The sequence below is a fragment of the Apteryx mantelli genome, chromosome 3 (assembly GCF_036417845.1).
Source record: "Apteryx mantelli isolate bAptMan1 chromosome 3, bAptMan1.hap1, whole genome shotgun sequence".
Lineage (NCBI taxonomy): Eukaryota > Metazoa > Chordata > Aves > Apterygiformes > Apterygidae > Apteryx > Apteryx mantelli.
Window position 1 is genome coordinate 110,526,951 of NC_089980.1, and position 18,362 is coordinate 110,545,312.

At 37.3% G+C, this 18,362-nt stretch overlaps 1 protein-coding gene across 13 annotated transcripts in view; it reads left to right on the forward strand.

Moving 5' to 3' along the window:
* The window catches only part of KHDRBS2 (KH RNA binding domain containing, signal transduction associated 2), a 513,233-nt gene that overhangs the window by 131,256 nt on the left and 363,615 nt on the right, over positions 1 to 18,362 (forward strand). For 12 of the 13 annotated variants that reach the window (XM_067294146.1, XM_067294142.1, XM_067294143.1 and 9 more), the window contains one exon: positions 7,704 to 7,820. The exons of the other annotated variant lie outside the window; for it this stretch is intronic. In XM_067294146.1, the coding sequence (XP_067150247.1) occupies positions 7,704 to 7,820 (117 nt within the window). The remainder of the gene's footprint in view (positions 1 to 7,703; positions 7,821 to 18,362) is intronic. 13 annotated transcript variants of the gene reach the window in all.

Below are 18,362 nucleotides of genomic sequence, written 5' to 3' on the forward strand. Positions count from 1 at the left end.
TCATTTTCTCCTCCTCCTGTTTCCTGGCTCCTAACATGCCCGAGTAAAATGGAGCCCCACCAGATTTCTTGTAAGCTCTTCTACAGGGACAGCAAACATTACAGTGCTGTAATAAAAAATAATATTACATCCTCATCTGGAAAGCTAAGTTCCTTTTGGAAAGCTAATACCTGAAACCGAAGAGGTACTGAGGAAAGCGACTACACACAGAGGGACAAACTTGTACACTGCAAATCTGCTCAGCTTTACATGCTCATAAAGTGTCGAGGGAAATAAAATTGGCCTTCATAATCTTCCAGTACTACTTTTACATCCAGGGAGGTCCCCTGTGCTTATCAAAACGTGAGATATTCATAAAATATATGCTATTCTTAAATGATTGAACTACCAGTAGTCCTAGAATAGGGCCAGAAGAAAACTAATTTAAGCGGGTCTTAATCAGTAACGTTTTTTTGCTCAGGAGTGAATAATGTCTTTGTCTCCTCCCCTTTTCTTTAGCATAGGACTGAATTTAGATAGGAAGAAATAATAAGGTTTTTTGGATTTCATGAATAGGGAAAGGTTTTTGTGAGGATAAGTAGCTCTGAATGTGGAAAGACTCTCCTTCCCCCACAAGGGAGCTGACAGCAGTGGTGAATAGAACATACTGCAGAATAACAATCCTATTGCGTGTAGCCCAAGCCGTTACTATTTCTATTTTTACTGTTTCTAGGATTACAAGAAATGAATCTGGCATCCCAGGTCAGGGCGTTGTGTTGCTTTATCTTACAGCATTGAAAACATTTGTCTGTCTCTTTCCTTATTTATCTAGGTTTATATCTCCATCACATTTTGTTACTTTTCCAAGCACTGATGTGTATATAAAACAGAAATAGTCACAGAAACATAAGCTCTGTTCTGAATGACAGACATATTCCTTGTTTCTGCTTGAAAAACCCAATTAAAATTTTGTTAAAAAAATATGAACTATTATAGTTTTAGTAGGCATGTATTTGGCCTATATCAAGTACGGAAACAAATATTCTTCTAAATGTAAATATTCATTTTCTGTCAATCATTGTATTTAGTTTGAAGCTTGAATTTTAATGCTGAAAACTGTATGTTATATTTCTTATAGCTATGGCATGCTATCCTGAGGCAGTCAAAATCCTTAATAGTATTAAATAGAGGTTTTTAACTTGAAAGAACTGCAGGGTAGATTTTTATGTTTCAACAGAAGATAACATCGAATGATATGGGCATTTGCTTAACCCATTACCAGTTTTCTTGCCCCAGTATGCAGCAAGGGGGAGGAAGACATGTATGGTTTTATGGAGTGCACTTTAATTCATAGTGCTTGTGGATGGCAGAGTAGCTTTCTGTGTGCTTCTTACGGTGCAGCATCTCTAAAGAGACTAAATAGTGTACCCAGAAAGTGCAAATATTCTCAGTCAGGAGGTGTCTTTTTGGTGCTTGTTTTGGGGAGACTACCATTCGGGGAGACACCTGACATCGCCAAACCAGACTTTGCATTCTGGGACCCAACTCTTGGGAAGTTCACAATATATCTTAGCACATATATACTGAGTAGCTATGACAGCCCACCTGTATAATGATTCTCACAGAATAACTGAGCGTTGTATATTTGGCAGGTTATTCAAAGGCAAGCTTATTATCAGGTAATAAGAAAGGAAGTCCAGTGTTTACAATTAAAGTAAGAATTCAGTGTTTGACTACAAAGTCAGGGTGTTACAAAAAATGATGTAGTGATGAAACTCATCACTCACATCTGCCTAGCCCCAATCACAGCTGTCAGTGCAGGATTCAGAGCTGAGGCCACGTCTGAACAAACGTCCCCTGCCAGAACAGGCTTGCAACAACTGACTCGGGATATATCTCAGTCTGCCAGCTAACCTTCTGGATAAAAAACAAAATTTTTCATCATAATACTCTATTTAGACAGAAAAATCTTAAGTTTGATTGAATCTCTGAAGTGCGACTGGGGCTTCACACCTTCTTTCTTTTTGTTGGTTAATTTTAATGAAACTTGTATTTTCTAGTCTGCTGTGTGAAGAAATTGTCCCTTATCATTAAAAGTTCACTGAATTAGTTATTATACATATATAGCTAGTATACTGGTCAATAAGATAGTGAGTATATAAATATGCTAGTATTAGCAACAGACTCTTTACAATTCAAATTCACTATCTTCCCCCCTCTTCCTTTTATACAATACAGACATGATAGAGGAGCTTTGTCTTTTTACTTTGGACGCCTGCTTTAGAGTTCAAACTCCCACTGTGATCATGTCCGAGATAATTTGCCTTAATATGTCCTATCCTGAAGAAACTTTTCCTTGAGTTTGCAACATCATACAAGTCAGATATGATGGAAATATCAATTTATTTATGTGTGTCTATATTTAAAGCAATTCTATGATAATTTTGCTGATATTATGACTTCTGAAAACAATATATAATATGTCCAAAATAAAGAGGGTAAGTTCAAGTATGGCAGTGCAAACAATACACATGGTGATCTTCTTGAGGTGTTGTAGACACTTAAATCTGCCACAACATTTTATGTAGAATACAGGATATATTTTAAGAACTAATATTGTGCCCATTTTATTTACAGCACAGATTATAATTAATCTCTGTCATTTTGTAGAAACCATACATGATGCATTAGCAAAATAAATGCTGACATTGGGGTGGATTGCCTGCACTGTGTTCCAGCTCAACAGCACCTTGTTGGTTTGGAGGATTCTTTTCTCCATGTCTTAACCTGAAGCAAGTGAGGTGTGTTGAGGTCCAGCATATTCTCTTATGGAGGGGTTTGGGAGGATCTTACAAGCAAGTCTGTGATTATGGATGTGTTCGTGCATGGAGCATGACACTAAGCTTTTCAGTAAAATAGGCAGTTTGTTGGTAAGAAATTTCATGTAAATAGTTCTTATGACATCTCCATTTTCTGGGTAGTTCTTTAGTATCTAATCTATAGTTTTAAATACTGAGTCATAGCATATACTCAAGAATAAATTCTGACACTGCCAGTCACTTTCTTCTTCAGCATACAGTGTTTAAACACAAAGCTTTGCAGAGAGATGGGCGCAGCACAGTTTGGAGGAAGAGAATAATTTCTTTGTGACCAAGAGCATGATACTACTTTTGGTTATTTCCATTTGAAGATAACATAAGTTTTGAGAAAAAAACTTTGATGGAGACTGACAAGCCAGAGTGTTGACTTTGGGCGCCTCACAGTCTGATTGCTTGTTGGAGGTGGAGTGAAAAAGTAATCAAGATGCAGATAAACCTGGTGAAACTGTGCGTATATATTTGCTGAGGAAGAGGTGGAGGGAGACTGTGATTGTGCATACTCAAAAGATCTACTGAAATACACTTCTCTGTCAGATTTTATTCTGCAAAGGAGAGAGTTTATTGCACAGCTGTTGACGTATGAACCATCATGTGTATGAGTAAAACATCGCCTGCTATCACCTGATCATTTTCCCCTGAAGACCTGCAGCTGTCTTCCCCAGACAAATGATAAAAAAATCTAAGAAAATAATGTACAAAATCTTTGCCATAAAATGGAAAGGGTTTCTACAAACACACAGAGTGCCTAGCTTGCACTCATAAATATGATTGAAAAGGTAAGCCACCTATAAACACATCTAGTAACACAACAATAACCGTATATCCCACTTTGCAAGTATAAGTCTGTTCTGGCCCCAGCAACGAAAGCTTTCTGTTCATACTCTCTCTTCTGTACGTCATCATTTTTCAACTATTTAAACTCCTAATGCGACCCAGCATTATCCCAGAGACTTAGAACTACTAATATTTGGAGAAAATTTGTGCACATGGTGTAAGTGGTTCAGGTCTAAGGTTGCAAGACATGGTCTGTAGTTACAGTGGCTGTACCAGTAACGCATGGTTGCGGGCAAGGGTAGTCATATGTGCTGTCAAACTAGGTAAGCATTTGCATTTTCCTTCTCTGTTTGTATGTGGTTTGGGGGCAGAACAGCCATACCTGTTTTGAACTGAAGATTTCTAGTATTAAAATTTGTTATGTTCAGGTTCTTGTCCAGCATATTTTAATAAATAAATAAATAAGCACAGGAATAAAGTTCTGTTTCACATTTCTTACGATTATTGCTGAAGTAAAACTTTCTGTTACTTGTGTGCTGTTTTTACCCAAGTGTAAACATAAAGCATTTAATCTTGCATGAATTATTGATTGAAAGATACTGTACCAATATTTTCAGCCTTGTGGGAGTTTTGTAAAAGCAGACTGATGCTAAGGATAGCCAGGAGCACTGTAACTTAGTGATGCTTGGAGACCCGGTGGAATGGCAGAATTTCTGACAAAACGCACTGGCTTTTCTGGCACTTTCAGCAAAAGCCAATTAATAGTTATTCAGTTATTCAATGGTGAGTTACTGCTTGCTTCCTGATGTGTGTTTTCAGAAAGTATGGAGAAGGTGAATGAAGTGTGAATGCATGTCTGCTACCCAATCAATAGAATTAAAATCCCCAGCCACTTATTTCCTGTGAAGTGATTAAACTCCACTTTGTACATAGTTTATGCTGGCCATACCACTCCCTTGCAGCAATATTTCAAGGTAATTATTAAACAGTTTATGAAGTGTTTAAATATAAATGTTCAGCATAAATCTTCTTAGACTGTATTTTGATTGTTTTATTGTAGTCAGCCAACAAACTGGGCCCAGCTCTGGCTGGCCTTCTTGTAGCATTCTCCTCCAAACTTAGGGTACTGCTCTTTCACCAGAGGCATTTTCTTAATACTGAGAGACACTGGAAGGATACAGCCTAAACTCTGTTTGTTTCTGCTCTCACTGGTGCCGTACAAGTGGCACAAAAGATTTTCCCACTGTAACTTGTGGACGGGGTGCAGAGCCACAGTGCGACAGTGCCCGTCTGCCCACCAGAGAGACGAGGAGACGAGGCAGCTCCAGTGTTTGCTCCACTTTCTCTGCTAGGCCTCCACCTGCAGTCGAGGGATTAAGTCCAAAGGCGAGTGTATGGTTTCAGATTAAAGTCGAAACTCAGTTCTTGCCGTTCCTTCTGCATGGTTAGGTTGGGGGGTTTGTTTGTTTTCATGTGAAATTTAACAATCTGTCTGAAGCTGACAAATTCTTCCAAGCCAAGCTGGGCCTGGAAGAAGGAGTTTCAAGACATAGTGGTGTTGCTATGATGATTCAGAGGAGGTAGGATTTATGGGACGGGTTGATAACGTCTATTAAATCAACAGATAAAGTTGGAAAAATTTGCAAGCATGCAAGCTTGAAAGAGCTCCAAAACTTGCTGTGCTTTTCTGCAGTTCTACAACTTATTACTTCCGCCTAGACATTTTGTCTTGCAGAAATCAGTTATGTTAATTTAGGTGGCAGTAGATTTGGCCTTACATGTTTATTTTTCAGGTGATTGCATATTAGAAGTGCTATGTCTCTTTTATTTTCTTTGATGGTTTAACCAATATCTGAAGGAATTTAGCAATAAATTGTAATTAAGACACAGGACTGAAAGTCAGCCTGGGTTCCAGGCTATCTTGCTTAATTCTGAGCTTGGGTGCTTTTAATATGTTTGATGCTTATTTATTTTATAATATAAATCAAATCTCACATTTGTGTCTTAGTTTCTTTCTGGCTACAGTGGGAACAAGAATATTTTCCCACTTTTTTTTTTAAGAGATTAATTTTAAAATAGGAGGTAGGGCAAAACAAAGTATGTTATGCCTTCTTGCTAGTCCTTCAGGCATCTTTTTGACAACAGCATATCCTTGATTCCTTGATTGCTATTTTTTTTTTGTCATGTTCTTTTTCCCATTTTTCCTTCTAGTGCTGCTCTGAAATAAAAACAGGGAAATGCTGAAGCAATTACACACCTCTTTCGTCAACTAAGCGAACTCTTTGCTGAAAGACAGGCCAGAGCTCTCTGTTCAGACTTGAACATAATTTAGAAACACGCTAAGCAAGCACTGATGGTTCCCAGACTGATTTCGAAGACAGCATGCTATATAGTTTTTAAAAGATTTTAGAAAGCATAGAACATGATAAATTGAAGAGACTGCTGATAACAGACTGAACAAATTGTTGTTACTTAATAGACTACCCCCTTTTTTGCTATTTGGTGTTGACGTAACGTTAACACCTAATTTATTTAGTTTTCTGTCCTCTAATTTTCATGTAGACATATCTCCTCTTTATACGAGAACCACGATATGTGGTATGCATCACGTGAACTCTCCAGTGCTTAAGAATATTAGTAACCTGTCAGTCAAAATCCAATGCTCTTCAAGATCATTTCAGAAAATAGCTTGAATTTCTATAGTAATCTATTGCTTGTGTGATTTGCTCACTTGCTGGCAAAACAGATACTTGAAGCCAATACACAAAACAACACGTATTTTAAAATCAATATGTAAAAGATCAATTCTTAAAAATCCATCTAAAGCCCTAATGTTGCAGAATATATTATTTTGCCAATAAACCTGGCTAACTCAGGAAAAGAATGTATTCATTCTCTCAGTTTTGCCTATACCTTATAATACACAAAGTTCTTGTTTAGCAGTTATTTAATAGCTTAATGTACATATATGTATATATATGTATACATGCTAACACAGTATATAATATCTGTGTTATTTTGTGAGTCAGCTTTCAGATGAGAAGGCTTGGTTTGACTAAGTGTCCCATGTTGAGCACCTTTCCTAGAATTAAAACTTTCCAAATAGTTTGCAAACAACTGCTGGGAATGTTTAGTATCTGCTACTCTTTTTGTCTGGAGCTTTCTGTGTTGTTCTGTTTAAATGGCCCTGTCCTGTGCCATTTTTATAAGTGGAAATAACTGAACGTGTTGGTCTCTTCCCACAGTTTCTCTGCCTCAGCGTTTGAATAATATAGCAGAATTTCCCTTGCTTGACTAAAGAGTGCCCAGGATGCAGTTTGCACCACTTTTTCACTTACTGCTTTTTGTCTGTCCAACTTAATAGCTGTTAATGTTCTGTTTCCCAGGGCACTATGTCCACTGTGTGTTGAACACAAAATGTCTGTAACATGATGGCCTAATGTACATGGTATTGATTTCAAAGGTTGTGCGCATCTATATTACAGTGTTTGTGGTGTGAATGTTGTCAAATTATTTAGTAATCCCTATGGTCAAAGATTCATACACAGGCTGGAATGAAATTCAGGAGGAAATTTAATCCTGCCCCCTTCCATGGGGCAGGAACAACTAGTCCTAACCCTGGTGGCCACGAACCCTGCCTTTCCCTACCCTCTCCTGCCTCACCCCATATTCAGCAGCTCTGCAGCCACGCTCTTCAGATAAAAGGCTGCAGCAGCAAACAACAACAGCAACAAAAGGCTAGGATCCAAGCAGACAGTGGCATTAGAGGAATAAAGCTGTGGAGGAAGAGAAGTAAATGAATATGCACTTAGAGAAGCCCCTGGCCTTTTTTCTCCTACAGAGGAATTTCCTGGGTTTCATATGAACCATGAATGCTTTTACTGCCTTTAGCTCTAGGTGAGAGGATACCTCAGTTCTTCAAACTTGTATCCTGATGAATGAGGCCCAGAACTCAGTATTTTTTTTTAAGGGAAAGGAAACCTTTTTCTTTTCAGCAATTTTATAAAGATTTATTAAGTTTTAGAAAAAAATGTGTTTTTGTCTAAAATAGTTCTCTTATTTGCTTTCTAGTTCAATTTTGTTGGGAAATTGCTTGGACCAAGAGGAAACTCCTTGAAGAGGTTACAAGAAGAGACAGGCGCAAAAATGTCTATCCTGGGGAAAGGCTCCATGAGGGATAAAGCTAAGGTACTGTGTGAATTCTGATTGTAATTAATGCTGATACACTTTTACTTTAGCTGGTCTATTTAGATTACATGTGTACTTATTAATGACTCACTAAATAGATTGACTCCAAAGGCTTTTTTGATTTTTTCGGTTTGTATTATATGAATTGGTTGAATAAAATCTTTCTCTCCACTACATAAACCTTGCTTCCCATGTAATCTTAGACCACCACAGTTGCTACAATACCACTGTTATTTAAATAATTCACCTGAAAAAGAAACTAGTTTAAAGTTTGTTTGTTCTGAGAAAACTTTGTTTGCTTTGAGTAAGTTTTACTTAAAGATTACTACAGTAATATTAATGTACATAAATAGGTTTTCTCTTCTGTTTATTGTTTCTTTAGAGATGTGAAAATTTTTAAAGAATTTAATATTTATTAGGGAAAGAGTTTTAAAAAAGACAATGAAATGGAAATTTTATTTAAATGGTACTAAAAAATGCACTACAGGTTAAAAAAAATCACTGCCTGGTTGTTGCACCTTAAGTAATTATTTATAAAGCAAGGCAGCTTCATATAAATCAGGTCCAAAGAACAAGTATTGATTGTATTGTGGCATCTTACTTTACAGTCTGTAGAACAGCAGTATTACGGTCAACACAGAAATAATGACTACTAATTTCACTGAAATGTATTTTATATTGCACTTAGTAATGTTGTGCATTACTCAGTTTTCCTTTCTGTCACCCCTGCATTCATCGCAGTAGCTAAAATAGCAAAAGAAATATAGACTAGTACCAGAATAAAGGAAAAACTAATCAAGATTTTACCATTTTTATGATTGGCATTATTTGGTAATCTTGGTAATACATATGGTAATACATAGCACCAGTCACACTTGCATTATGAGAACTCCATTTGCAGTATTCAAAAAAAATAGGCAAATTAGGCATACAGAGTGTATTTCATTTTTGCAGAGATTTGTTTGTGACATTGAACATGCAGACACTTCAATTATCTATTTAACATTATATTTTAAGTTAATATATGTTGATTACACTACAGGTTTTCCTCTTAGTTATTGACAAGTGAAATATTTTATGACTTTTGACTTACTTCCGGAATGATAAAAGATGACTCCCTGGATGAACGAGTGCGTATGTTGCTAAGTAGCAGTAATTTGCATCTGTATTAGGTCTGCCAGCTCCATTCTCAGCCATCCACTCAGATTATTATTGCCAAGAGCAGCAATTGCCCAGACAGGGAAGCGTGAAGAGCTTGTTACCAGATAAAGATGTTTAAGCACATAAATACATAGACTAAGTCCTCTGATTTTGAGATTGGTCACTCATCATTTGAATTTCATCTGATCATAAAGAACAGTGCCAATGTGCCAGTCATTACACTCAGTCATGAATATGTCAGCAGAATTAAGGGGTCTATTTCCTCTTCATAGAATATTTAGGCTTTAAGAACAATCTGAAGTTAAGTAAGAACTTCATGAAAACTCATTCATTTGAGAACGGTGTAAAAAATGAAGTTGCAATGTAAAATAGCATTAAATATGGCAGTGATGAAAGCAACTCTTGTAGAAGAGTCCACATGCGTGACTGTTATCTTAATCCAGTTTAGACACTGCTGACTGAAACAAAATCAAAATCCCTATGCAATTAGAGTGAGAGATGAGAATTAGCTGATCTGTGACTTTTACCAGTTCCAGGCGAAAGAGACTGGGGGTGGTCCTGTGATGGATAAATAGTTGCAATTAGTATTTCAGAGAGGACATTCTAGGTTGAGAACCTGGTAAAAGATAAACAAAATGCATTTGATTGTGAATGTAAATAATGGCGTAAAATTACTACATGGCAAAGCAAAATAAAACTTGCTTTGGTTAAAAGTTTTTTTTACCATAAAACTAGTCCATTAGTCTCACTTATGCAGTATTTTTTTATCAATTTAAATACAAGTTACCAGAGCCTAGAGGCTTGTTCTCTTTCTTCTGTACCATACTAGAAACAAGTTTGGGTCCATTACGTGATAAGTCTCCCTTCTGGAGGAATTTTCAAGAAAATTCTGCGTAATTTCTCTCTGTAAACTGGAATATCCTTAAAGCTGTCTGTATTATGCCATAGGCTATAACCCTTTCCAGGCAGACTATGGGCATGTGTGCTTCCCCCGCCCAGCCCAATGCTTTTGGCTGCTCAGCTAGATCAGAGCAACAGAGACACAATTTCAGTGACAGGCCTGCTGGAAAAGATTAAACACATCTATGTCTGAAATCCTTAGATGCTTTGTGTTCAAAAACAACTGAACCACTGATTTTAGTCTTTTTGTTGCCAAAATGATGGCAGGCAAATGTTTGGCTCTACAGTAAACCACTCCGGATATATTCTGTAATTTTGGGCATGTGGAGGGGCAGTTTCCAATTCTGGAAAGTAGAATCTATCAAGGGAGATTTATCTGCTTTTCAGACTTTCCTTACCCTTGAAAAAGTGATCGATGAGTAAATTCCACAGACTGAAGTATTTGGGCTGTTCCTTTCTAGAGCCTCAGGAGACACTTGTTAAGAGTGACTTGAGCTTTCTGAGTATCGGCTATGCCTACAGTGCATGAACAGGATAGATTAATTTGAAGAGACAATGCAACTAACTTAAAATGAATATTATGAACAACTCTGGTTGTGCACTAAATACCACTGAGATTATATATTTGTCACAGAAAGCTGTGAATAGATGCTCAGATGTTGCTGCAACAGTTTTGTAGAATGTTATTGCAGATATAAGGAAAACTGCAGTGATTCTTCTAGATAAGCACTTAAATCTTTTGGCTTAAGCTTATGCTATTGGATCAATTAGTAGAAGTTCAGTTTTCTGCAACTGACACAGCCTAAAGGGAAAGATCTACAGAACTCTGGCAGGAAAAAAAAAGCTCTATCATGAGAAGTTACATTACCACTAGACGTAACAGAAGATTGATGCTGACTTGTAGATACTTCTTCCTTTTGGTTTGGTACTGAAAGCTGTACTTTTAATGTTGGCTCTAGCTAAACTTTGAAATATTCGATAGCTAAATAACTCCAGTTATTTTTAAGTTACAGAGAAGGTATTGTTCAACATGATGAACATAGTCGTGATCACTGTGAATTGTGCCTGTTTTAAGAGTATAGCCAGTTTCCAGTGGGTTTTTATGATGGGTGGAAACAGCAAGGTTTCCAAACTGAGAACTCTCATTATCTTGCTGACTCATAGGATGGCATTAAAGCTCTTCATTCCTGTAGTAGTACAGTGATATAAATATGCATTCTTCTGAACAGGTAGTGATGAGGTTAAGCACAGTCATATTAAGTTTCTTGGCTTTTGATTCTTTTCTGTCGGAGTGGGAGATGGACCCAGAGTAATGATGAGTCTCAATGTGAGTATGATCGTTCTCTCTTTATTAGAGCTTACACAGAGTATATATAGACAGGCGATAGAGCATGCGCTAGCAATAGCTGTATGATTGGTTTACAGTCTCTGTTCACACGCCTAAAGCGAATACATGATTGGTGCAAAGTTGCTGTTCACGTGGAGGGGCTTGTCGGCCCCCTCCCTTACTTGTTTACCACTACTTGTCTTCCCCCTTTGTAATGGTCTAGGAATGTTCAAGGACAGCTCACATAGCCGTGGGATCCTCCCTCCATCGTGAAGACAGGATTGCTCACTTCTAAGAGATCATGCCCCTTTTCACTTAACCATTCTTCCACACTTTTCCATTTCTTTTTCTTTTTTTCCAAACAGCATGGAAGGCATTTCTAAAAGTAACTAATCAAACTGAGCTGACAAGAGAAATCTCATTACAAGTGGAATGAATTGATTGCCTTCGTACATAGATGTAGATTTACTCCTTTTCAACCACTCAATGAATGCTTTTCACTGCACCATTTAAAAAAATGTAAGCAGTTAGCTGGAATAGCTCTTTTGCATAAAATATAGCAGAAAGAGCATGGATTCTCTTTGGGAAAAGCAGGAAAATATGTAGTGCAGTTCCTTAGGCACTTCTATTTTTTGAGTGAGTTACTCGAAAATAGATACTAGAAAGACTCCTTTTTCTGCCAGAATTTTGCAGGAGAGAAGATAATCTTGAGGCTTGCACTTTCTCCATGCTCCATGGTTTATGTATGAGCAGTGTTCTTGATTTTTTTTAGATTAATCATACACCAACATGCAATAAACATAGACGTTAAATAATAATATTATACACAACTTAGTCTTTATATTTAGTGGTACAACTTCAGAACATTGTGTATCAGAAAACAGAATGGCAATGCTTTAATACAGATGGGAGTGGAAGAATATTTTCATAGGAAAATGAAGACCATTTAGGGATAGAGATAAAATAAAAATGCTGATATTATTAGAACTTTCATTAAGGGCTGCATTACATAACTGCAGATTGCTGGAGTTTGGGATGGAGAGTATTCAAGGGAAGAATCAACAACATACTCCTCCACTTTATTTTTCCTTAAGGATCTGCTATGGACTGGAGATAAAATACTGGTCTAAGGGTGCACTAATCTGGGATGGGTCTATACCCTTAATTTCATGTATGATAGAGATTTTACATTAGCAATTTGCTGGATTAGACCTGGAGCTCCTTTTGTTGTTTGAAGCCTTTAACACATTACTGGTGCTTAACAAACATTAGCAACAATGGCAACAATAGCAACAGTGAGAATTGGTCAAAGCTTTAATTATAGTCCGGGCACATGGTACTTGTCTGCATCATGACCTCACGTATTTTTATTATGTTTTTTCAGACGTGAACTGTATTGGAGTAGGTAAGATCATATATGGGGAGTTTTACCTAGAATGACTGTACTTTGCGTGATACCATTAATTAACTGGTATGTATAATGTTAGTAAAAGAGAGCAAATAAAGGTCATGATCCCAGATTAATAACTGAAACAGTTAACAAGGTATAGAAAAAGTAAAACCATATAGTGAAAAGGAGGAAGACTGGTTTGAAAGAATATGGCAGGTATAAGTCCTTTGCAAAATAAAAACTGCATCTTGTACAGCTATGTTTTTTTCTTATCGCATGTTTAACTTTATGCTGGGAACATTCAGAGAAAGAGGTGATGAAAAGTATTCAATGAACACATCATAATCTAGAAAACAAACATGTGAAGGCTCCAAAAATTCTGAGATTAGATTGAATTTAGTTATTTGTTATAGCTAGGAAAAAGAAGGGTTGTGAAAGAATCTTTATTAATGTGCAAGTATTTTGGTTTAAAATTTTTCAGAATAAAATGCCTGTGCTTTTTGTTTGAAAGGACTTTTTCATTTAAAAAATAAACCTAAATGAAGGTTTTTGAACGAGTTGAATAACCTAAGAACAATAAAATGTTATTATTTTTCTGAAATGACATTTTCAGTTTTACTCGAAGATTTGTCATTGCTTTTCTATTTGTTAAAAAAATGAAAAATGGATTTTAAACTGATTTTTTTTCCTGAAAATTCATTATTCATCATCTGCAAGGCAGTTCTTGCAAGACAAGTTAACTATTTAAACTGAAAAGGCTCACACTGTCTTTGCACAGACAGTCCAAACATCTTTGAACTTACCCAAAAAAGGGATTTGGAAATAAGCATATAACTTGAAAGATAGGATGTAAATTGCTACATGGTGCACAGGCTGCCATCCACACATGATGGACAAAATAAGTACTTGTGTTAAATCTTCTGAATACTGATAGGTAACTGCCAGCTTAATTTAAAGTCTCACTGTTTACTGAGAGAAACCCTGTCAACATCACTTTGTGTTTTGCACATTTTCTGTTTATTACCCATTTCTCTCATTGTTTAAACTTCCACTCATTTGTCTTTCGTCCTAGTTGTTTGGAAGATGTTCCATAAACTCATTTGGAGTTTCCCTTCATGTCTGTTTATTTCTTGATTACTCAGCAGAACTGCCACGCGTGGCTTAGAATTCATTTTTACAACTACAGTCCTTGTTATTAAAGTCCTGTTTCTTTCCTATAAAACACGGGAAATTAGAGAACACACTTGCACTGCAGCTTTGAAAACATCACATAAGAAACTAGTTGTCCATGACAGAATCTTTGTCATCTACTGAATGAGCATTTAACTGCTTTCCTTTTCACATTTTAGCTGTTATTTAAAATAGTTATTGAAGAAAGAAGGTTTCATGAAAGAAAACTTAAGTGCAGTAGAGCTATCTCTTTCATTTATCCATGGATTAAACACTTCCCTGTTCAAAGAAGTTCCACTGCCACTGGACGCCAGCCTGCCATGTTTAACAGGCTTTCTTGCATTAATTTTTCTTTTGAAAAACACAAATGTTAAGAATTTCTTGACAACTGGTGATCTAGTCTTTTTCCTTCCAATGTCTCTTGCAGATCTTATATGTATCTTATATACTAATGATTTAAAAGAACTGAAGTCAGCACAGAGAGAATCTGTCTAGATTCAGTGATTAAAGTATTGTCTTTAGCGTGATTTTGAATAGCCATATTATGTGAGTACTTCATAAAACATTTGAAAATATGGGGAAATTACAGTGCACACTGGTCTGTCCCCTACAAATGTTTAGCCCTGAATGCAATCCCACAAACTTTAAGTATATGCTTAAATAACTTACAGCATGAGTCCACATATGAAAAGCAACTTAGTGCCCAGTAACTCTGTGGTTTGAAGCGCAATATATTTTTTGATTAGATAGTGTCTACCGTAAGTATAGTGTCCTAATGTTGGAGAGTTAATTCTTTGATTATATTCTCTTGACCTGATTGGTTTTCCAAGAAGACTATATATATAATACTCAGCTGTCTCAAAAGGTAAGAAAAAAATTTCAAGTTCAGTCCATTGGAGGTGATGATCTGAGTATTACATTATATGCTTTTCCAATCCCTTTGCTTTACTAAAACATCAAAACAAAAGTGTCTTTTCTGTCCTGAGTTGCAAGAACCTTTGAGTGTCACTGCTGGGCACCTTTTATAATCATTTAAACAGTATGGTTACATATATAATATTTCATTCCAGTGGCAGCATTCTGAACAACTATAAGAAATGACAGAAAACACTAGGAAGAAGAATAATCATCTAGTGGTCTCCCACACCAAGTGTTACGTTGGTGTCATTCCACTTGTGCCAGTGTAGTTGCTCGCTCTAATTTATGGCTATGCTAGTCAAGCCCAATGTGGCATCATGAGATTTCAGCTCTTACAGCTGGAGATACAAATTTCAGATTTTTTTTTAAATCCATTTTCATTCTTAAAAGAGAACCCCTAGGTTTAATTTCAGCCTGCTGGGAGTTTTGATCTGGATTTTATGCAAAATCCCTGTAATGTTTGTTTCTTATGTAAGATATTTCTACTTCACTGAAGTACTTCTGTCCTCTTTAGCTGTAAAATCTTTAAGGGAAAGATAGAATAATGTGTGATATTGGGTTTAGAAAACTGGCTCACATCCAGAAGCATCAATAGCTAGTTTTAAAGCACTAAGTTGGTGCTTACCCATTTAATCTTTTTCTGTTGAGCTTTCCTTTGCTGAATATAAAAGCATTATTGACTTTATATTACTGTCTCTACAATCTGCATGATACCTTAGAGCTTACAGGCATTCTACCCCAACAGCCCATTTAGGACCAAGAGCAGGATTAGGTCCTCAACATGCCTTCAAGATATGAGCAGAAGCAACAGCAACTCACTACTTCTGCTGCAACTCATTTTTTTCCTTCCTAAATCCCACCACCTCCCAGATATTGCCTGCTGTGAGGCCACAAGAACCATAACAAAGAAACAGCAATGAAGAAAAATGCAAGCAAAGTCAAAAAACAGAGCCCCTCATGTTTTGAAATGGAAATCTTTCAAATGAAGATCATTTGCAAAAGAAGGTTAACTCTTTAAAGTCTGCCTTAATCTACATTCTCTCAGCTTTTCCTTCAGTTGAGTATGTCAAAAGGTACCAGAGGTTTCCAAACTCTAAACCTGGACAAACTGGACAAAAATTCTAAAGGACATAGTAACTCCCTATACAGAGAAAACGTGAATCTGTTGGCAGGCACAGATTAAAATAAAGGACTGTAGATAAATATCACTGTTTTCTCCAGTGTTACTCATTTGGTAGCAACTTTCAGTTGCTCAACTAATGCAGTTTCTTGGGGAAATATCTCTTTCTGTCATCTCCAATCTGTTGTAAACTCCCTTTCCCTGATAGAAAATGGAGCTGGGGGGAGACACAGATGACAATCAGTACTTATTAGAACATCTTTTGTTGTTTAAGCTGTTATTGCTAATAGCAGATAACTGTTCTCACAGAGCATTCACTTATTTAGTTGCACAGTTCACTCTCACACTCACCCGTAGTTACCCAGTTAGAGCAACAGGTGGGAGGACAACTCCAACTGTATATGCAGGAGTGGATGGCATGCTGGCAGTTTGATGGCTTCTAGGTAGGCGTGCAGAAAATCTGCCAGAGGTACTATGTTTAATCAGGTGTATGTGTAATCCCATAGCCTTCATCTGCATATAGCAGCCACCACCGTCTTGGATGCGGGCTGAGTTAAACAACCCGGTGTTGCTGCCAGTGTGTGCTGCTGCTCAGCAGCCTCTTGGTTTTCTCAGATTCTATCAGTTCTTGCAGGTTCAACAGGACCAGTAGTCTCCAGAGCTCACCAGTTTTCACAAGCTACCTTTTCAGCACATACTTTTCCTTTCTTTGTCCTGATGTTTTCTGGTAACTATTTCTCCGTCAAAACTTACTGATACCTACAGAACCCATTCACACAGACTCACACAGAGGGGGCTTTTATGACAAATGTTTGGATGTTCATCTTTTCATTGCTCCTCTAGGTCTTTCATCATCTCCATGCATGCTGTTTGTTCCCTCTCATGCTCCACTACCTCCTCAGAGCTGTGCGAATGAGGTCATTCTCAGAGGACAGTTCCTTCTCCTTCCTTCCAGAAGACTCCACTTTACCCAGAGTGCAGGAACAAAGAAAAGAGACTCTTTTCTCTTAAGAGAAAGTTATTTTCTTCCTCCCTCTCTGCACTCTGTCAGAACACTGTCTTTCCTCAGATCATCTGTCTGCATCACAGTCCTGGCTGATGGGAGCATCTCTTGTTTGGTAAGTTTTCCAGCTTTCATTGGTTCCCTCTCTGACTCTTTGGCTGAGGTGGGAACAAACTCTAACTTCTTTCCTCAAGAATGTGATGCCATTGAGGCCAAGGCACGGTTAATTGGCCATATTGGGGTGGATTCTTCTAGGTATTCAGATAGTCCTTTCTGCGTACCTAATCAATGAGATACCTTCCTTTCTTAGTTGCTTATCTATCAGAAAGGTCATCTATGTTAATAGGCACCTCTTGAATATCATTTACCAATAACGTTGGATTTTGGAATCTGACCAGAAAGATCAACTACTTGTTATCCCTCAATTTATGCAGTTTCAAATGAACTGCAACACAGTAACCCCTGGCTGTTTCAGTTTGTATCATAAAATTTTGGGAATGTCCATTTGTTTCCCTTTCTGCCAAGTTTATTTGTTTCCTTGCTGTATGTATTTTTTCTTCTGAAGGTGGTGTGTCATATTTATGTAGAAGATTTAGGTTGTTTTCTCTGTCTTCTCCCTCTGAGTTTTAGGACCCATTTTACTACATAGCCTATCTTGCTGCAGAGAAAACACCCTTTTTCCCTGATTATTCTTAGGTTAAGTTCAGGTTTCCTTTGTTTTGGCTGGGTAAATCAGCCATTCTGACCTTGCTTAGAGGGGTCAGACTTGAGGAAAGATTTCAGTCCATATGTGCATGTGTGTGATATATATAACTGTAATTTATGACTGAGCATAACTCATTCTATATTAGCCAGTTCCTTTTGATGTCTTCAGCACAGTGGCTGGGAACATCTGTCTTGGTCAACAGTTTGAAATTCCTATGCTAGTTAACATTCAACTGTTCTTTCTCCAAGAGATGCATAATCACTTCTGAAGTTTGAAGCTCTTTTCTTAACCCATTTCCTAAGTGCTTCTACAGATTGATAGCCAGTTCCCAGTGGATGGCACTTCTTCTATTTTCAGATTGGTAAACCTCAAGCAATGTTATTGATGAATTATCACCAAATTATTCAATAATGTTTCTTTCATTTTGGTATAAACCCCAGCATCTTCTCAGGACATATTTGAATAAGCCTCCAGATCCTTTCCCTGCCCTAAGTGTGGGTGATGCTTCCTTTTTTTTCTGTTCTGAGTTTCATGCAGCAGGTAACGAAACAGCCTATAGAAAGATGTCAATAGCAGACCACCCTTTATACTTCAGAAAGAATTTAATATCATCCTACATCCTCACCCCCCCCCCCCACAAATTACTGTTTACTACCTATGTATGGGGCACTGTAGCTGCTTGTCTCCTCTGCAGTGAAATTCCACCTCGTCTGAGTCTCTTTATTCCCAAGCTGTAGAAAAACCTCTTCCTTAGAGATCTGTCTTGCTGTTTGTGCTGCCCATCAGCTCTCACATACATTCAGATCTAGATCTGAAGATGATGCACAGAGGCCATCTCTTGCCATCT